The following is a 22,756-nucleotide window of genomic DNA, read 5'->3' on the forward strand; positions in this document are numbered from 1 at the left end:
AAGAAGGTTCTCCGCAGAGTCGCCGAAGAAAGGAACACATAGAAACTGACAAGAAGGCGGGACGAGATGATAGTGCATCAGCGAATAATTTCCGTGGTATTAGAAGGAGCTATAGAGGGTAAAAGTTTCAGGTGAGGACAGAAAACGGATTACATCGAACAAATTATTGAGGAAGTACGGTACAAGTGCTACTCAGAGATTAAGAGATTGGTAGAAATGGGGAAGACTGATGGCCCAAGAAAAATAAAAAAAGGTCTCCTGTTGGGATAAGCGAGGTAGCGCAATGTTTCAAACTCTGGATCTGCAGACAGGAGTATTTGGGTTCTAAATCCCAAACAGTGATCCAAATTTAGGTTCTCCATGGTTGACTTAAGCTATTCTAGGCGAACAATGGGGCGTTTTCTGTTAGTAAGCTATGGTCGAATTAAATCCTCATCTTTGTCAAAGGGAACTGAAGTAATTAATTCAATATATAGCAGGCTATGTATAAAGAGTGATTTTATATTGATGAGATAGAGGGCTGTATTCCGATGTCCAAATTCCTGCATAAAAAAGCTATTCATATCTGGTAGAAAGCTTATACTTGTCCGCAACAATGAGACCATAGAGACGGAGCAAAAGATTGATCAAGGAGACGAAAGAAAATCATCTGTTCCGTATTCAAAGGAATAATCCAAGTATTAGGGAAACCACGAAAAACAACAGTCAATATTCTATAGCCTCAATTTTAATCCATCGCCTTCAGACCAGTTTCTTGAATCGTTTCAGCACAACGCTCGAATATCGATCACTAAAGTTTACTTGAACACAAGTTTACCAATATTTTGAACAGTATTTCTTAAACAGTAAGTAATGTTTGTAATGATTGTCGTAGAAACTCAGAAAATGAAAAAGCTAGGAGAACTTAAAAAATCGTACCGATAGACTCAGTATGCCAAGATGTTCATTATGGAAAACTTCCATTCACTAGTTTTATTTGTTAACTTCTTCATACAGAAAGTGGCAACTGGCCCTTAACTTAAACAAATGTAACGTACTGCGAATACATAGATAGAAAGAACCGTTATTGTATGTTTACATGATTGCAGAATAGTCCTTTGAAGCAGTTACTTCCATAAGATATCTAGGAATTTGTATACAGCGCGGTTTGAAGTGGAACGACTAAACAAAATTAATCAGAGGCAAGACAGATGCCGGACAGATTCATTGGAAAAATCCACAGGAATCAATAAAGGAAGTAGCTTACGAACAATCGCTCAAATATTTCTCGTCAGTCTGGGATCGACTCCAGATAGGACTGATGGAAGACATAGATAAGGCCCCAAGAAGAGCAGCGCGTTTCGTTACGGGTTCGTACAGCAAGCGTGAAAGCGTCCCGGAGATTTCTCAGTCAACTGCAGTGGTAGAGTCTGCAAGATTGGCGTTCTGAGTCGAGGTATGATCTACTGTTACAGTTACAAGAGTATAAGTTCCAAGAAATTCAGACAATATAAAGAAATTCAGACAATATATTGCTTCCTCCTACCATGTTTTGCGGAAAGACCAAGAAGATAAAATTACAGAGATTCTAGCTCATTTGAAGTCTTACCAGCAATCGTTTTACCCAGGAACTATATGCGACTAGAACAGGAAAAAGGGAAAGTGACAGTGGTACATAAAGTACCCTCCGCCACTCACGAAAAGGTGAATTGCGGAGTATAGATGTAGATGCAGCTGTATATTATGGAAGTATTCCTTTCCCGCTCCCGAAATGCCACAGTGTATCGCCGTTTCCTTGCTACCTTCAATCGATCTCAGGGGGTCTACGGTCATCCATTTCACTTTCTTTTGCTACCCTAACAACTGTTGCAAAAGATGAAGGCTGCGCATAAACATCTATGGGAACAGCCACTTTCTGTCCTTCAACTGGAACGCAGCTCGCGTCGCTTTGTCCTCCAGATTTTATAACTCGTGTCCACATGTAATATTATTTGTAATAAAAGCATGAAAGTGTACGAAATGACAGTTCTCCGCCATACCAGTGATAATACGATATGATACTTGTCACAGGCTGCGTATATAGAAAGAGGAAAGTGACAATGCTGCGTGCTATAAATTGGGGAGAAGCACAAGGCAGAAATAAGCAGTGGTAGAGAGCTCGGTACGCACCTGTCAACGACTTGGGTGTGCAGCTCCTTCCAGTTCTCGGGGTCCTTGTCGGTGCCGATGCAGGGATTCAGGTCCCGCAGCCGCACGCCGGCCACGTTCACCCCAGACCACACGGGCACTGCGACACGCAACACGCACACACGTCACGCACTGATTCCAAATCTGAATTCGTAAGCTCTAAATTCCACAACTGCCGTATGGATGAGAGACGGCAAAACTCGATAAAAGTTTCTGCGCAAGTGATGACCTTAGATAAACAAAATGGTTCAAATGGCTCTGAGCACTATGGGACTTAACATCTGTGGTCATCAGTCCCCTAGAACTTAGAACTACTTAAACCTAACTAAGCTAATAACATCACACACATCCATGGCCGAGGCAGGATTCGAACCTGCGACCGTAGCAGTCGCGCTGTTCCGGACTGAGCGCCTAGAATCGCGAGACCACCACGTCCGGCTTAGATAAACAATTCAAATGCCAAAACATTATCCTCGTCTCTTTTCCCAGTAGGCTTCATGATAGAATGCGATGCCACTGTTTATCTAAATATACAACGCTTGACGGAAAAAATGGGAAGCATCCCAGAGGCAGAGTACGTCAGTGTAACTTCATACACGTACGCCAGCGGGAATGTAAATATATAGAGTTACAACTCTTCTGACAAAGAGAGCGACAGCCAGGGTGCATTGAGGATGCTTTTGTTTAGTGTTCGTACGAGGCCTGGTAGATTACATAAGTTGCTTGAAGAAAACCAGACGTCGGTGTGATCATATGAAGGACATGGAGATGTCGCCCACTTGTGTGAAACAGCGTTATCAGCACCTGAGAGTTTGAAAGGGGCTTCAGTGTGGGTCCTCATTTGGCCAACTGGTCGAATCGTGCAATATCAGATTTGTGGGGAATTGTGATGTGACAGTGGCCCGATCTGCACTGCATTGGAAAGTTAGCACAGGCACACATGTCACCAAAATTCCACACCTCTGGTCACCACGCAGAAGGACCGCCATATTGTGCGCCAAGCTCAACGTAACCAGTTCATTTGTGCGCCTGTCACCTGAGACCAAGTAATGAACTCACTTCAAACTTCTGTGTCATCCCTCACCAGAACTAACAGCAGCACCAGACGGATTTGCGAATACAGTGACATGCAACCTTACGTGTTACCTCTCTTGCAACAGTACCGTGGTACCACTTCCCAATAGGACAGTGTTCTTCCACCATGGCACGTGACTCTATGAACTGTCTGTGTGATGTTGAGGGACTCTCGTGGTCAGTAGGATCCCCAAATCTATCCCCAATGGACCATGTGTGAGACCTGCTCGAACGTCAAGTGTCCCAGTAGCAGTATTCAGGATATAAAGGACCAGTTACAACAGTTGTTGGCCAGCTTTCCTCAGGAGAGAATACAACGGCTTTATGAAACCCTTCAAAAACTTACCAGGCCAGAAGGAGTGCTATGTCATACTGACAACAGCGCTCATGCTGTCAAGTTCTTTGTAAACGTAACTCGATTTCGTTATCACTTGAATAGCATTACATATGCTCTGAACCAATGAAGTTCCATTTCATTTCTTACTCCCTTTCTAGGCGCTGCACATTTTTTTGTCAGGCAGTGTAGAAGTCATACAAAAAGCAATTATATTGTTAGAGCACATGGAAATACATTAGTAGTAATAAAGTGTAAACTACCTAGAGCAAAAGTTAACTATCCATAATTCATGGTGTAACTGACACAATTCATTAACCTTAAGTATGCAGCGTTAACCTGACGCGAACACCACCAAGAAAATTTCGTATGTCGTTCAGGGATATTTTTTCACTATTTTGATATAAGAAACGCGTGGTTTTTAGTAGCTCGTTACTGAGTGATAATATAATTATGATTTATTCAGTTACCAATGATTCTGTGAAAACATCGTCACAGCAGCGAAAAAACCTGTAACATTCAGTCACCAAAACGTACAACTGGAAACGCGGAGTAACGCAACATCTCTCTTATGAAACAGACCCGAGACAGAACTGAGAGGTACTGAAGGCAAGCTTCAGGGTGAATAGTGAAATTGGCGTCACTATCGTGAGTGAATGGAACACGTTTGTTTTCAGACAAGGCACACAGCGCATACCGTCGACACTTGCACTGGTATCTTCATACCGGAGCAAATGTCGATGTCGTGCACATATTGCAGACGTATTTTCCGCGCGACACAGATGTAAAAAGATTGACGGGCGTAAGAAATCAAATGAAATGGAAACACAAAGTACCGAGCCACCCAAAGATCTATTTTACCAAAAAGGTCATAAAATATCCCTGAACAAACTCCAAAATTCTGTCGGTGAATTTCGGTTTCACCATGGGTAGATGATAACAATCATAGGGGGAAGTTCTCAAAAATGTTACTGTTTAAATTTGGAGTCATTATTATATTATGAAAGAAACTGCGCTATTATCGTCTGTAGTTGAGTCGGCGTAAGTTGATTCGTGATAGTTGTGGGTTGAGTGCGGCAGTTTCGTGCACCTGCCTCAAACCGATAACTTAACGCGAGACGAAAGAAGGCGGTTCGTCTCTGGAAACGCCTCAGTGTTGTCCCAATTCCATAGACGGCAACTTTTCCACCTGCAGCCACTAGCGCTTCGCAGTTGAAAGCTGTCAATGTTCTTCTTACACCATCTTGACTATAGCTTGCTTAAAAGTTGAGACTGGCTTTTTTTCTTTTTTGCCGATCGGTGTTATATTTATGTGTAGAGAAAGTACAGAAAAGAGTGTGCTGAGACGTTTCTCCTGCCGAAAAAGTGTGAATGTGTATTTTTATTTTAGAAAGCTTTCCCAATAAAGAGTTGTAGTGTTCTGACCTACGAGCATTGGTCTGAGTTGCACTGTCAGATCTTTTATTGTACTGACATGAAGAGTAAACTGTTTGTTGTTATTGTTTGATTTCCCTTTTGCCTGAAGCGTCTCAAATTTCTTCCCTGTGGTTATAGCTGCGTCTTGACATTTTCAAAGTTACGTTTGATACTGTAGAAACAACATGCGTGTCATGCCTAATACGTGTAATTAAATTAGCAAGTTCTGTTTCTTATTGTTCAATGTGACCCTTTGTTGTTTTTTCCATGATTCTCAATTGCCAAAAGCAAGCGTTGCAGCTGTATAATTCTACACATAAAAAAGAGACTCCAAATTATTGAACTTTCAAACAACTGCCGGTGTATTCTTAATTTAATAAAATTAATTAATGTGAGATGAGATTTTATTGTTTATAGTTCAGTGCATGATTCTCTTTGCACGTAGAGAACTCTAAGACAAAAAAGATGCACCGCGACGGAATTATCCAAATGTTACAGAAATCGATGCACATTTCAGGACAAAAAAAAAAGGATTGCAGTTCCAGGAAAATTGATGATTTATTCAAGAGAAAGAGCTTCACAAACTGAGCATGTCAATAATGCACTTGTCCATCTTTGGCCTTTGTGTAAGCAGTTATTCGGCTTAGCATTGAGTGATACAATTGTTAGATGTCCTTCTGGGGAATATTCTGCCAAATTCTGTACAATTGGCGCGTTAGATGGTCAGAACCCCGAGCTGTTCAGACAGCACTGTCCACACGGCTCCAAACGCTCTCATTTAGGGACAGACCTGCGACCTTGTTGACCATGGTAGTGTTTGGCAAGCACTAAGACAAGCGATGTAAACTCTCGCTGTGTGCGAGCGAACATCGACTTGCTAAAATGTAAATCCAGGATGTCTTGCCATAAAGGGCAACAAATTAGGGCGCAGAATATCGTCGACGTATTGCTATGCTATAAGGCTGTCGCAGGTGACAACCGAAGCGGTCCTGCTATGAAAAGAAATGGCAACCCGCACCATCACTCCCGGTTGTCGGATTGTATGGCGGGCGACAGTTAGCTTGGTCTCCCACTGCTGTCTGCAGCGATTCCAGACACGTCTTCACTGGTCACTGGGGTTCAGTTAGAAGTGAGGCTCATCAGTTACGACAATTCTAGTCCAGAAAATGAGGTTCTAGATAGAAGACTTGTCTGGAGACGCCACAGACAGCGGTGGAGTACCAACCTGACTGTCGCGCGCCATATGGGCCGACAAACAAGAGCGATAGTCTAAGGCGCCATTTCTCTTCCTAACAGAATTCCTTTGGATGCCATCCGCGGCACCTACACAGCACAGCGATACGTCGACGACGTTCTACGCCCCATTTTATTGCTCTCAGTGGCAACCATCTTGGGCTTACATTTCATCAGACAATGCCCGTCCGCACACGACGATACTTTCTACTGTTTGTATTCCTGCTTGCCAAACGTGGTTGGCAAACCCAACCTTGACCAGCAAGATCGCCAGATGTCTCCCCAATTGAGAACATTTGGAGCATTATAGGTAGAGCCCTCCAACCAGATAGACGTTTTGAAAATTTGACATGCTAATTGTACAGAATTTGGTACGATATCCCCATGGCGGACATCCAACAGCTCTGTCAATCAATTCCAAATCTAATAACTGCTTGCATAAGGGCCAGAGGTGTACCAACGAGTTATTGACATGCTCAATTTGTGAAGCTCGTTCTCTTGAACAAATCACCCCAATTTTCTGAGATTACTATCATGCGTTTGTACATATACTTCAAAACTACCGATTTCCGTAGCATTTGGATAATTCCTTCGTGTTTTTTGTCTTACAAGGAAACCTCTCAGCGCGAGGTCTCAGGTTCGATCTCTAGTAAGGCTCATTTGGATATGTTGTGTTAGCAATTACGACTGGAAAAATATTAACCTCCAATGACTCACCATGTACATCAGATGAGCAAAAGAAAACCAGTGCCCTGGAAGTGCAGTGATCAATCTCCTGTGGGAAGTATGTATTACACTTCACAAAATGGACATCGTCGACGTTCAAGTAATGATCGAAACAAACAATTAACTTGCACCATGAACACCGAAAGAAAATTGGTGCGCCACAGTTGTCACAAAAGTTCGCACCATCAAGATCAAAGGTGATCTTGAGAGTTACAAACCATGCAGGGCGTTCAGCCAGGTATCCACACTTGAAGAATACATGAAGTATCACATAGGTGTAACGGGGTGATGAGAACTAATGGAATGTGACAGTAATGCAACCGAATGCGAAAACAGCCTGTCGTGGAGGTCTCAGGTGAAACTGGCTATCCTTTAAGGCGCAACTGCAGATAAGGCGTAATATGTTTTATAAAAACGGAAAACAACAAACATCCAGAGACTGAATTTTTCCAGTGGTTCCACGTGGTATGAATTGCAATGTCACATACTTTTCAGGAGTGGTAGTTCGCTCTAAAGGAGTATGATTTTTATACACAGACCAGGAATCACGCAATAACAAATTATTTTGACCAGCTATTGGCCAAAAGCAGTACTCGAACCATAGTTACAGTTTTCTTACGCCCATTTTTCCCCTCTTGCGTGCTGTGGCCTAAATATACCCCACCACCCTTGCAAGATCATGCACACGAAAAGGATCGAAGGGGGCGGAACACCTCCAATCTCTCATAGCACAAAAAATATATTTCCAATCAATTTACCATCCATATTAACAGTTGACGTAATTGGGCACGAATGCGTTAAGGCATTGATGTTAGTTGATCTTGATATAAATCTCCTGGTACCTCTAATTTCCAGTATTCTTTTTATATACATTTTCTCTTCAAATCCCAATTGGTCAGAGCAGAAAACAAATCCTAACAGAACGTGGGTAAGCTTCATGCCTCATCTACAAATTCTCGGGCAGCTTCCGCAGTCTGTTGTGCATCATCAAGTCAACGCTTTGTTTGAAATTTCGTTATCTTAGTCTTACAATTCTGTACCACTGTTTGAAGTTATAAAACCATTCACTGCTTCCCTTAAAGAAACTGTAATCTACGTCGCGCGCAATTTGATGTGCATAACGTAGTAGGTCACTATCATGCACATCCTGTAAATTGTATCGAGTATTTTTGAAACGCGCAAACACCAGTTTTTGTAACAAAAGTGCCTTGTCCCCCTTACATATCCGTAGATCTTCTTATGCACTACAGTGTTATGTTGCTGAGGACTTATTGGAAATCTGTTCTTTTTTTTTTTTTTTTTGCTATGCTGCGGATGATCTCCATAAACATAATGATGTTTAGTATCTGCTCATCGGACAACGATTGCTCTTTGCTACGTTTCACTGGAGACGGAATTTGTGGTTCCCTGTCCGACAAGGAACTACATGGTTCGACAACTGTTCCAATATCATTTTCACCTGTTAAGGACGTATCGTCATCATTGTACTCCTCATACACACTGACCGCACGATCGAACTTATATGACAGCTCGCATCCCAACGACTCACCTTGCGGAAAGGCTAGTTTTTCTGATGCCACTTCTTATTCTGCGAAATTCGTTGTGTTCCTTTCTGACTAGATGTCAACTTCGGCAACTGCTGTTGTATATAATGCAATGTTTGCTTTGTTCATCATTGCCACTGCTCCACTTTGTAACAACACAGGTATCACTCGTCGAGCAAGCAGCTCAACTATGCTCCGTAATCTCATGCTTTGCTCATCCTTGGATATCTTCAGTCCCACCCCCTGTTGCCATTAGCAGCCAATATTGTGGTTGTACGGAAGACGATATGAGGGGCGTCGAATGCGGTAAACATCATTAGCGTTGTGAGATCTCGCACTCAAGGGGTTCCTTGTTAGAATGTACTCCGACAGTAAAGTAAGCATCACCTATAGCTGCATTTCTGTATGCTCTGTACTGGGTTTCAAGCGGAGGAAAGGAAATAAAATGGATGTTAAGCATACCGTTAAGAATGAGGTCCTACACAGGGACTCGTAGCAGAGTTTGACTTGCTGTTGATATTGCGGTTCTGAACCATGTGTGCCGGCCTTGGTGACCGAGCGGCTCTAGGCGCTCAGTCCGGAACCGCGCGACTGCTACGGTCGCAGGTTCGAATCCTGCCTCGGCCATGGATGTGTGTGATGTCCTTAGGTTAGTTAGGTTTAAGTAGATCTAAGTTCTAGGAGACTGATGACCTCAGATGTTAAGTACCATAGTGATCAGAGCCATTTGAACCATTTTACAACACCCCTGTTATCTTCCTTCCTGTGAAAATACCACCACAACAGCAAAGAAGCAAAGGTACAGTGATGTGGTTGCCATCGCCAAAGGAACAGCTCAGTATGCTGTCATTGTGCCACTTCCCCTTTGCATTCAGTGAATCCATGCTTACCGATCTACTCTTCATCAGCAACTCTACTTACAGGGTAACTTTTTCCACCGTTTACAAACTCTAGGGATTAATTGATGAGAGGATTCGGAACAAAAAAGGTCTCATGAACTTACGTCCAGAAATGAATGGTTTCCATGCTAGAGAGCGTTTACGCAATCATACATTGTTACAGAGCCTGTGGTTATTACGCGTTGTACCATGCAGCAATAGTTACAGTATTGTTGAAAATGGTTTCCATGTGACTCAAAGCATGCGTGAACGTGCCGCAACATGTTCTGTCTCACACGTTCACATCGGCCAGTCTGCATCCGAACTGTGTCAAAGGCAGCATGAATACGCTGCTTCAGTGTCGCCACATCTGGAATGGGTTCTGGATACACGACACTTTTGAGATGGTTCCATAACCAAAACTCCACAGGTTGAGATGCACTAAATTAGCAAGCCACGCAACTGGACAGCCTCGTCCGGTCTATCGACCAGGGAGGACACGATTGAGATGCCTCCGGACGTTAACGGCGAAGTGGACCGGAGCACATCATGTAGCGGCCCCATACCCCTTCGAATCATCAGTGACACTTCTTCCAGCAGGAGAGGCAAAGTCACCTTCAAGAAATGGCGATAGTTCCTGCCTTTTAGTTGACGTGGAAGGAAGACTGGTCCCAAAATACGGTCACCAATTATCCAGGTCCACACAGTCTGGCTACACCAATGCTGATGTTTTGCTGTCGCCATACCATGGGGATTCTGCATACTGTCCCACAGATGACTGTTATGAAAGTTGAAGATACCACTCAGCGTAAAGATTGCCTCATCTGGGAATAGGATGGATGACACAAATCCCGGAATCGCAGTTGTCTGGTGAAGAAATCAGTGTCAAAACTCCACCCGATGTGGAAAATCTGTCTCCAATAAGCCCTGCACATGCTGTAAGTGACAAGGGTAATACAATTGTCATGGAGAATGTTCCACGCGGTTGACTGGCGTACCTGCACTGGCGGGCCAACTGACCTGGTATCGACAAGGCAGTCGCCTTCCACAGTGTTAATCACATTTTCCTCCAAGTCTAGTGTCCGAACATTTCTGGTACGCCTTTCATGATTTCCTGCTTCCTGAAACGATCCTGTATCAGGCAAACGGCGAAACAATGTTGCAAATAGTGAATGCTGTGGTAGTTGTGGCGGAGATATGTCTCCTAATACAACCTTGCTGCCAGCCGCCCGTTTCCATTTGCCTTTCCATAAGTAAACACCACGTTGCCAAGCTCTCGATTCGAATACGGAGCCACTGTGTACAACGCTGTATCACATCCGCTACAAGGTGAGTCAGCAAGAGAAGTGAATCGGACACATTACCAATTACTATGGCAGGAGAGGGCGCTGGGGCATGACGTATAAGGAACAGTGCCGCCCTCTAGGACGAAACCACGCATATTGTAAGTGTGGCTGCATGTACAGCGCGTATTAGGCCACAGTCTTTGTAACAAAGTATGATTGAATAAATGGTCTCTATCATGGAAACCATGCATAATTCATTAGATGTTTTTTGTCCTATATCACACAGTATACAGCTGTGTATCACTGTTATTGCACACCTAACACTCCCGGAAAAACAAACACGAGACAGAATCGAGCAATGCTGAATACCAAGTAGATGGCGAAGAGTAAATGGGCATTACTATTGTCAACAGCTACTATCGTGAGTGAACAGAACAAGTTTGTTTCCAAAATAGGAAAATAGTGCGTAACTTCGACATTTGCACTGCTGTGAAGTGCTTCAGTGCACCACACATTGAAAAATCAACAAGACTAAGAAATCAAACGAAATGTAATTAGTCTGACAAGCCACCAAGAACTACGGGCCCCTTACACGAAAATACTCAGACAATATTCCTGAACAGTCTCTGAAATTTTGCCTGCGGAGTTAGGCTTCACCGTGTATAGCAATCACAGTCGTCTCCAAACGATAAAAATGGGTAATTAATGAACAAACTGATTTGTTTGGTCCCTTCAAGAGTGTGTCGTCGTCTACCTTGGGCATGTTCTCCGCTGTTCTGAAGAGTGAAATAGCTTCAGAACAGTGGGAATGAGGTACATGGAACACCAGCGACAAAATCATCTCAAGCAGCCAAGCAAATTACACACCGCCGAGTCAGTATTTGGAACGTAACCACTAACGAGGTTCAACAGGACCGTGTCGTGGTCCGAGATGCCAGGCCAGTGTAATTAAGGAGCCAGTTGAAATAATGACGTCAGAAAATTTTTTAAACGGAGAAAGCGGTTTGAATTCAAGCGACTTTATTCCGTACGCCAAAGAAAGAATACATAAAGGTGGTGTAGGTTTCATAGAAAACGAAACCAATACGGATGTAAAATCGTATCGGTCACTGACTGCCGAATTCTGCTGTGAATTGAGACATGACGTTAACAACACTTCACATCCTGAGTAGAGCCCAAGTAGAAAGCACATGTAAGAGAAGTGTTCGCATGCGTAAAGAAGACGAATAGGTCTATCGTCTATATGCGTGCGCAAATCAGACTCACAGCACACCCTTGACGCAGCGTCACCCGGAAAGCCCAGTATTCCTGCTTGACCTCGGGGATGAATCGTCTTATTCTTCAGTTGGCTGTAAATTGACCGATTCAAACTGCTCATAGTTTATGTCTTCCGTTTTGAGTGTAACATTCGTATTGAAATCATCACGAAAACGTACCACGTAAATATATAGACGAAATGATGTCAGTGGTATCTCTTACGCAGTGGTATGGTAGCTATATAGTTCAGAGTACTGCATATCCTGCTCCAGAGCACAGAGTATTGAAGTCATCAGAGATGTAGCATGTATTAAGCCAATGAGAAGGCTTCTCGATCTCGAACACAAAAAGTCCATTGAAACCAACGAAATTTTGTTTTTGGAACGTTGGTACATAATTTGCAACAACGTAAGTCGACTGTAAACTCGATGGAGCAGCTTGTTTAAATAAATTTTTACGATATCCATATTGCGTGTGTTTCGTTTCGATAGTTAACCTGGAATACTACGCATTATAAATATGTATGTTTTTGATGTCTCATTTCCAACCAACATTTTAAAAAGTTGTGAAACTCTATAAGAAACTTGTTTCTTCATTATCAGCAGTTAAGAAATTGATAGTTGCTTTGAAAATGCCCGAACACATCTCGGAGTCGATCAGTGCGAAAAATGTCATAAAAATTCAATCACATTGGAAACATCGAAAAAGGGCACCAAGTGCTATTTTACATAAAGGAACTTTTTATGAGGCTGCCTTGTGTAAAGAGAATTTCGCATTTGTTCAACTATGACTCAAATCAAATACAAATTTTGGAACGTTTTGAAAAGAAAACAACCAAATTTTTCCACCAATTTATTACTGTAGGTGAGACGTAGTCCAACTTTATTTAGCGTTACGACGCGTATTCTGGGATGCAAAAGAGATTCAACTTCTTGATCATGTGGCAAATACAAACAATAACTGAGAAGTACTCTCAAGTCTTCTGACTAATTGGATCAACAAGCACGTAGAAAGAGCCTCAATCTGCAAACGAAACGATCCACCTACCCACAGAGGGGCTTTGATAACTGGAAAACTGAGGAGTCTGAAGTACTGATTGTTGGAATATTCAGCAAATTCACCAGTTTTGGCGAGCTGGAATTTAACTTCTCACATCTAAAGAAAGTTTGTGGATGGAAAATATTTCAAGTACACTCCTGGAAATGGAAAAAAGAACACATTGACAACGGTGTGTCAGACCAACCATACTTGCTCCGGACACTGCGAGAGGGCTGTACAAGCAATGATCACACGCACGGCACAGCGGACACACCAGGAACCGCGGTGTTGGCCGTCGAATGGCGCTAGCTGCGCAGCATTTGTGCACCGCCGCCGTCAGTGTCAGCCAGTTTGCCGTCGCATACGGAGCTCCATCGCAGTCTTTAACACTGGTAGCATGCCGCGACAGCGTGGACGTGAACCGTATGTGCAGTTGACGGACTTTGAGCGAGGGCGTATAGTGGGCATGCGGGAGGCCGGGTGGACGTACCGCCGAATTGCTCAACACGTGGGGCGTGAGGTCTCCACAGTACATCGATGTTGTCGCCAGTGGTCGGCGGAAGGTGCACGTGCCCGTCGACCTGGGACCGGACCGCAGCGACGCACGGATGCACGCCAAGACCGTAGGATCCTACGCAGTGCCGTAGGGGACCGCACCGCCACTTCCCAGCAAATTAGGGACACTGTTGCTCCTGGGGTATCGGCGAGGACCATTCGCAACCCTTCTCCATGAAGCTGGGCTACGGTCCCGCACACCGTTAGGCCGTCTTCCGCTCACGCCCCAACATCGTGCAGCCCGCCTCCAGTGGTGTCGCGACAGGCGTGAATGGAGGGACGAATGGAGACGTGTCGTCTTCAGCGATGAGAGTCGCTTCTGCCTTGGTGCCAATGATGGTCGTATGCGTGTTTGGCGCCGTGCAGGTGAGCGATACAATCCGGACTGCATACGACCGAGGCACACAGGGCCAACACCCGGCATCAAGGTGTGGGGAGCGACCTCCTACACTGGCCGTACACCTCTGGTGATCGTCGAGGGGACACTGAATAGTGCACGGTACATCCAAACCGTTATCGGACCCATCGTTCTACCATTCCTAGACCGGCAAGGGAACTTGCTGTTTCAACAGGACAATGCACGTCCGCATGTATCCCGTGCCACCCAACGTGCTCTAGAAGGTGTAAGTCAACTACCCTGGCCAGCAAGATCTCCGGATCTGTCCCCCATTGAGCATGTTTGGGACTGGATGAAGCATCGTCTCTCGCGGTCTGCACGTCCAGCACGAACGTTGGTCCAACTGAGGCGCCAGGTGGAAATGGCATGGCAAGCCGTTCCACAGGACTACATCCAGCATCTCTACGATCGTCTCCATGGGAGAATAGCAGCCTGCATTGCTGCGAAAGGTGGATATACACTGTACTAGTGCCGACATTGTGCATGCTCTGTTGCCTGTGTCTATGTGCCTGTGGTTCTGTCAGTGTGATCATGTGATGTATCTGACCCCAGGAATGTGTCAATAAAGTTTCCCCTTCCTGGGACAATGAATTCACGGTGTTCTTATTTCAATTTCCAGGAGTGTATTACGATGAGTCTACGATAACTAAATGATCGATATCTAGTAGATTTTCTGAATCAAATTTTGTATTAGTACACTCTCTAAAAGTGGCGCGATTTAATAAATATTTAGGGAAATTAAAGCATAGGAAACATTTGAGATCATAAGCAACACACAAAACAGAATTTATTAATGAGCGCTTAAATTTTAGTAATAATTTTAGGCGTGATGCGACGGCTGTCGATGATACTTATTTGTAGGGTTGCTTTTCCAAAATCATTGTGAGTAGTTACTCCTTTTCATTGATAGGTTGGTGATTTGTCATGTATATACTAGAGACACGACTTCAGCAGTTAGAAGTCGTCAGTGTCTGGCAATTTAATAAGTCCGAGCAGCCTTCTCAATGTTTTGAAAACGTACTCAGTTAAGTTGGGAGTAAGAAGTAGCTCTTCACTGGACATTCGACTGTTTTCATCGAGTGCCCAGATTTAAATAGCACCCAAAGCTAACGGTCGCTCTCAGTTTGCTGGTTGATCTTCTACAGGCAACACAAGTATTCCTCAGTCACTACAGTCGGCCTCTAGGCCACACGGCACTACTGGTTGAACGCACCAGACGCAGCAGTTGGCGTTAGACCTCAGCTCTTCTGAAACGGCTGCCCGTTTTGTCAACCGCTGGCATTCTTGTTTAGCAGTATCGAAACTATGATAGTATACGGATCACAGACGCTCCTATACCACCGCTAAGCTAATATTCGACATTCTGCTGCCGTGCATTAAATACACTGACGAAAATGAAAAGCAACACCAAGAAGAATTTGGACGACATAAACGAAACCTGGTGGACGGGTTTTTTCTTCTGAAAGATTATGTCTATTCAAATTTCGCACCAGTCGCATAAGAGTGGTGCTACTAACGTCACAATGAGGATGTATATGACGTTTAATTCAAACAGACTCTGTAACGGTCGTGAGCGTTAGTTACCTTTGAGATTGGACGTGGCGAGTTGATGTTAGTCGAAGAATGTCTTTAAGACGACAAAGACGGCACTGTCAACACGTCCCTGTGTATGAACGAGGTCGTGTAGTAGTGCCACGAGAAGCTGGATGTTCCTTCTGCGATACTGCAAATAGACTTTGCAGGAATGTAACCGGTAAACATGACTGCTGGCAGCGGTGCTCACGAGCATGCACGGCCGCAAGATTCATGGGCTCCGGACGACCATGTGGCAGTACCGAGAGGGGACACCAGTGTGTTCGGCGTATAGCTCTGAGCAGCAGTTGGCACCATGGTGACACAACCAACTGTCGCAAATCTGTTACTTCGAGAACAGCTCCGAGCCAGTCGCCTGTACCGTGCATTCCACTGGCCGCAACCACCGCTTCGAGGTTCCCGTGTAATAATAGGTTACCCTTCACGATTAAACACGCGATGCGGCAGTACTCTCGGTAGAGATCTGTGGTGCAGACGTCTCCCTGTTGTTGTTCCCGTGTAGTCATTTGAGAAGACGGAAAAAAATCGAGCTTCGAGCATTGATTAAGTACTTCGTAAAGAGAGGTATGAAACAAAGGAAATTCAGAACACAGTGGGGGACTTCACTCCTTCTTATACAAATGTTGCCAAGTGGACTGACTAGGTTAAATTTGGTCGCGAAAGCTTAGATGATGATATGCGTACTGATCAGCCAAGACATACATAAATGCATAAAATGGTCATGAGGGAGTGCCGTCAAAAAGTGCGAGCTGTGGGGTGTCATGTGAACGGACGTATCACATTTTAGTGATGTAACTGAATTTGAGAAAATTATCTGCTAGATGGGTGCCGCAAATCTTAAAGCAGGATCAGAATTGCTTCGGAATGGCAATGTCCGAACAAAGTTCGATCCGTTTTCACAACAACCAACGAGATTTTGCATCAGTTTGCGGTCACAGATGAAACACGGTGCCGTACCCGAGAGACAAAATAACAGTCAAAGCAGTGGAAACGTGTTGATTCACCTCCACCACAGTAAGCAAAGGCAATATGATCGGCCGGAAAGGTCGTGGCATCAGTTTTCTGCGATGCGAAAGGGACTCTGCTGATTGACTATCTTCCCACTGGTCAAATACGGGACAATACTACGCTAATCTCCTGTACCAACTACAGCAAAAGAACGCGATAAAAAGCTAAGTCTGGCAAGGAAGAAAATCATCTTTCAGAATAACACTCATTTCACTACACTTTCTACAAACGTGAAGTCATTTTGACGTCACGCGCAATGTCTGCCGGGACTGCTATTGACTTTGTGGAAAGGAAGAATATTAATGTTATTACTCCTAAATTCACTCACAGCGATTTCAGCTGTCGTGTTCCGTTCCTGCCTAACCACACCGTCGGAAATTGCGACATATTCGGAAGTAAAGAGCCAAATATTTGGCAGAAGGAAGAATACGAATTTCTTTTTAGTTGCAGCAGTTAAAACTGTCCTCTTGTTACTGCCTAACCACACACTCACGAATTGCCACATATTCGTAAAAAAAGATAGCAAAAAATTTGTGACAAGAAAGAAAATTACAGTTATTGTTCCTAGTTTAACTCGCAGCGATTGTAGATGTCCTCTTATGTTCCTGACTAACCACACACTCGGAAATCGCTAAATATTTATTTCATTCTTCGTCCTGTAATCAGACGGAAATGTAAATATCATCGAATATTGTAGAATATATTTGTATTACATTCATATGAAAGTCTGAGAAAGTGTTAGCAACGCTAACGATAAAAAAAAAAAATATTTACATGAAGCGTGATGGAAACCTACAGCCTTCAATACCGTAAACCACCACATTATCCATTACGCTAGAACTTCGTCATATGATAACAGTCTCCTATCTTGGTTATCATCATGCGCCTTGAATGCTCCAGTCGTCGATGCATTATTAACTGATATTTAACGATAATGATGACACGCTGTGATAAATTTTCAATGCGCCGTTCCTTGAAACGGCATTCTGCAAGTTACAATACAAGCGCGTTTCATGTTTGATTTGTAAATTATTGATGGTAACAACTCGCTCCTGAGAGAGCTCTTATATGAAAGCATTAACTGCTGATAAATCATTAAGTGAGGTTTAATTATAACAATAATTGTAACAAACAGTATCAAGAGCTGAGTGTTTTTATAAATCTCCGACACGTGTGTGTATGAAATCTTGTGAGACGCCGTATCAAACATTACCGAAAGTCGATTGCAGTTCCTGCGGTTATCAATAGTGTGCGTGACGTCCAATGACGTCACGTTTGCAGAAAGTCCGGTGAAATGAGCGTGACCCATCTTTCATCAAGACAATGTACGCCCACGCACAAATGCCGTTGCCATGGCAAAATACATGCACTAAGATACGAATCGCTGCCACAGATGCCTTAGTCGCCTGATTTGGCTCCACCAGACTTCCACCTCTACCCCAGGCTCAAAATTTCCCTCGGTGGTCAGAGATTCTCTTCAAACAAAAACTGATAGTCAAAGTGATGGGTATTTTGCAAGCCTGGAGGAATCTAATTTTTGAGATGGGACCAAGGCATCGGAATATCGCTGAACCAAGTGCATCGGCGTAAAAGGAGATTACATTGAAATAAAGAAGTTTCAGAGGTAAGTTGCTTTCTTTTTTCTATCCATTTCAGAGAACGCACAAAAAAGGGATTAAGTCGAAAAACAAGCGCAGTTTGACCCAGCTTTAAATTGTTTCACTACTAGACCATGAATGATTCATCTTGCGCTTTTACTCAAAGAAAAGAAATGGAAAATACAGTAATAAGCCCTACCGGCGTACTGTAATTTTTCGCCAGAGATAAGCTAAATAAGGTACTGAGTGATACGGCAAAAGAGAAGGGAACAAATGGGAAGAAATACGGATGGGGCGTGGTGACTGCGATACCCGCTTGTTGACAAGCTGCCAGCTCGTCAGCTGAGCGCAGCGCCTCAACTGCCCATCGTCCCATTACTCAGTGTCTGTCTGCCACAGCCCCGTGCACACCCGTGATTCATTACCTGCCCATACAGCGGTATACTCGCAGCCTCATGACCGCAGTTTGTATTAGCTGCGTATTCAGACGACCCGTCGATAAATCATAATTCAATAAATTGTCGGTGCCGTGAATCACCAGTCGGAACCGTCATTAAACAGGCCGGCAAGCGTCTTCGCGCCGGTGCAAGATAGATTGTAATGGCCTCATTGACACGAGAATCCGAGGTTAGCCCGGGGGGCAGCCCCGGTGGGGTCCTGAGAACGTCGCTAAGCGCATTAATCAAGTAGTCAGCCTGACGAGCTGGCGCTTACTGTATCCAGATCCCTCCCTACGTGTAACTCACAGCAGGATCATACATCGAAGACTCCACCTTCTCATTATTGGTGTATTCTTCTCTCCACAGTGTTTGGTAACTTCGTCGATTTCAGGAATGAAGATACAGAGTTCCGGTGTAGGTTGTAATTAACGTATGGCAGCGAAACTTGGTAGATATAATGCGTTAATGCGGAACCGATTTAGGCTGGAAAAAAATTAGTTCCAATTTTCGCCACCAGGTGTAAATCTGGCGCTGTGAATGCAAGAGAAACGTATAGGAATGTTTCCACATGTAATGTATTAGGAGTGGGACGTGAGCAGAAAAGATCAAACAGGTGAGAAAGGCATAATGTTGATTTATTATTTACCGCCACTTACGCAGTTGGTTCAGAATGAGCACCGGAAACGTCGATGAGCTGCTGTACAGCGCCAGATTAGCAGCTGATGGTCAAAATTAGAACTATTTTTCTTTTTTTTCCAGAGTAAATAGGTTCCGCACTGATACATTAGGATATCTGTGAAGTTTCCCTGCCATGCGATAATTACGGCCCACTGTGGGCCTCTATTTGTGTTGTTGCTGTAGTCTTCAGTCCTGAGACTGGTTTGATGCAGCTCTCCATGCTACTCTATCCTGTGCAAGCTTCTTCATCTCCCAGTACCTACTGCAACCTACATCCTTCTAAAGCCGCTTGGTGTATTCGTCTCTTGATCTCCCTCTACGATTTTTACCCTCCACGCTGGCCTCCAGTACTAAATTGGTGATCCCTTGATGCCTCAGAACATGTCCTACCAATGGATCCCTTCTTCTAGTCAAGTTGTGCCACAAACTTCTCTTCTCCCCAATCCTATTCCATACCTCCTCATTAGTTATGTGATCTACCCATCTAATCTTCAGCATTCTTTCTGTAGCACCACATTTCGAAAGCTTCTATTCTCTTCCTGTCTAAACAATTTATCGTCCATGTTTCACTTCCGTACATGGCTACACTCCATACAATTACTTTCAGAAACGACTTCCTGACACTTAAATCTATATTCGATGTTAACAAATTTCTCTTCTTCAGAAACGCTTTCCTTGCCATTGCCAGTCTACATTTTATACCGTCTCTAATTCTGCCATCATCAGTTATTTTGCTCCCAAAATAGCAAAAACTGCTTTACTACTTTAAGTGTCTCCTAATCTAATTCCCTCAGCATCACCCGACTTAATTCGACTACATTCCATTATCCTCGTTTTGCTTTTGTTGATGTTCATCTTATTTCCTCCCTTCAAGACACTATCCATTCCGTTCAACCGCTCTTTCAAGTCCTTTGCTTTCTCTGACAGAATTACAATGTCATCGGCGAACCTCAAAGTTTTTATTTCTTCTCCATGGATTTTAATACCTACTCCAAATTTTTCTTTAGTTTCCGTTACTGCTTGCTGAAAATACATATTGAATAACATCTGGGAGAGGCTACAACCCTGTCTCACTCCCTTCCCAACCACTGCTTCCCTTTCATGCCCCTCGACTCTTATAACTGCCATCTGGTTTCTGTACAAATTGTAAATAGCCTTTCGCTCCCTGTATTTTAACCCTGCCACCTTCAGATTCTGAAAGAGAATATTCCAGTCAACATTGTCAAAAGCTTTCTCTAAGTTCACAAATGCTAGAAACGTAGGTAGATGCGCTTTAATTATATCCACCTGGTACTTGCATAGTTGCGCGTCTTGATTTTCTCAGCTCTATTCATCTTCTGTCGCTGTAGCATCTAAATGCTGGTTTGATGCAGCTTTCCAAGCCAGTCTGTTCTATGCAAGCTTCTTCACCTCTGCATTATTGTAGCCTACATCCTTTTGAAGTTGCTTGCTATAGTCAGAGGTTCGCTTCTGTATCCGAGAAGTCAGCGCACTGACTTGCTTGTGGAGGACTCGGGTTCGATTCTCGAAACTGCCAGGGATTTCTTCTTGATGGGAGGACTGGAACAGGCTGCATACAGCCTCTTGATGCCAACTGAGGAGTTACTCGACCCAGTAGTAGCGGCTCCGGGTCACGAAAACTGACAACGGCCGGGAGAGCGCTATGTTGACCCCACCCGCGTCTATTCTGCATTTAGTGATTCCATAAAGAGGATGACACGTTGGTTGTCTGTACCGATAACTTGCCAAGGTCTGTAGATGAAGTATACATTACTGTAATCAAAAGTTCTATAAAACTTCAACGAAGACTGCAAGCTGTCTACATTATGCCTACTTCGCCAAAGCAGGCAATATTGGGAAAACTTTGTGAATATATGCTGCGATGAAGGGAACGAGAAGAACTTCTTATAAGTTCAAAGCGTGAGTAGGTCTGCAGAGCCTACGCAGATGGAGGAGTGACTGCTGCATTGCCCGCAAGATACAAGGATACGTGCTAATTCCCGATGCGGGGTACAGTTTTAACTTATCTTAAAGCTTCTTTTTTTGTTCATGTTACTTGCGTCACAGATAACACTAATAATTCTGTAAATGTACATAGCTAAAGTGTCCATTTTTAGTACATTCACGGAAAATTTTTTTGATGTGCCGAAATAGGGAGCCATAGTGAACTGTTGCAGGCACTTATTTTCTTACGTTGCTACCTCTGTGCGTACTTCAGAGTTCATATTTGTTCCCTAAAAATATTTCCTCTTCCACGTATAAATTTACGGTTAAGAATGTAGACTGAACACTTTTACTACTCCTGCGTCTTATGTACAACAGTTTACACGTTTACTTGGGTGAAGGTTTTCACTAAACTGCATTTGAAACTTCTACTGTTTCCTGCACTATGAACTACACAGGACGGCAATGCAGTGAGAATGTTCGGGTTTAGGCAATGGCGGTAGGTGCGGCAGTAGGAGGAGGAGGAGGAGGAGGAGGGGTGTGGGGAATATTGCTCCTCTATTGGTGCTTTTTTTTTAACTGACAACGGATTTTTGTAATTTTTTTATACTTACTGTACGTGAAGTTCAGAAGACAAATATCAATGTATCAAAACGGGTCGATACAACTGTCAAATCTCGAGAAAATCGGATTCTAAGTTTTCCGAGCATTTTAATACCCCAAAGTAAGGCAGATTTCCTCGACGGGCAGTGCGCGTCTATGGTAGGATGCTTGATTGCCAGCTCTAGGGCATGGGTTAGATTCTAAGTTGACGCAAATTTTTAAACAGGGTTTACGTTTCTGCTAGCACTTCCGTGAATCACAAAATACAGAAAAATGAAAACAAAAAATTAAATAGTGCTTCTTTCGATTTTTTCCATCTAATTAACATATCTAACAGTAAGGTTCATGAAAAATTCACGTTTTCTTATTTCTAATTACATATCGCACACAAAAATCCAGTTTCATTGCAAATATAAATTCTTCTTAATTGTTATTAAAGATTGTTTAAATTTAAAAAAACATTAAAAATTAAAGTTTTTTTAAACCTTACGTGTTTTACCTCTCAAGGAAATGGTCATGGAATAGGTAGCTCTGTTTGAAATTTTACCACAGCCGGGAATCAAACGCGGACCTTCAACATCGTAAGCGAGCACTTTTACCACAAAGTCTCGCGACCCCATGGAAATTCTCTCAGTAATTTTTAGGAATTGTATCGTATTGATTTGGATGACTTATATTTCAGTTCTGAACTTGAAGTACCGCAAATATGAAAAAAAATACAAAAATCTGATTGGTCTGTCGTTTCCTAGTCAGCACGCTTTACTTTTTCTGCCTAGCTAGCGAACATGTCACTTTGTCTGTTATTTCCCCAAAGGACCGCAATGTCTATTTGTAATAATGTCGTATCGGTTTGCCTTTAGTCTTGTAACAAATATTTTTCTGGTAGTCATTATAATACATTCGACTTGTTGTTATTAAGTTAAATTCGTGTATTCCTGAGTAATTTGGCAACTTCAAAAAACCTAAGGATTATGAGTACGCACTTTCC

At 43.3% G+C, this 22,756-nt stretch overlaps 1 protein-coding gene across 2 annotated transcripts in view; it reads right to left on the reverse strand.

Annotated features, from left to right (window-relative positions):
- Window positions 1-22,756, reverse strand: part of LOC126267077 (L-lactate dehydrogenase-like) — a 489,630-nt gene that overhangs the window by 38,746 nt on the left and 428,128 nt on the right. For both annotated transcript variants that reach the window (XM_049971938.1, XM_049971939.1), the window contains one exon: window positions 2,149-2,266. In XM_049971938.1, coding sequence (XP_049827895.1) covers window positions 2,149-2,266 — 118 coding nt within the window. The remainder of the gene's footprint in view (window positions 1-2,148; window positions 2,267-22,756) is intronic.

Source organism: Schistocerca gregaria, chromosome 4 (genome assembly GCF_023897955.1).
Source record: "Schistocerca gregaria isolate iqSchGreg1 chromosome 4, iqSchGreg1.2, whole genome shotgun sequence".
Classification (NCBI taxonomy): Eukaryota; Metazoa; Arthropoda; class Insecta; order Orthoptera; family Acrididae; genus Schistocerca; species Schistocerca gregaria.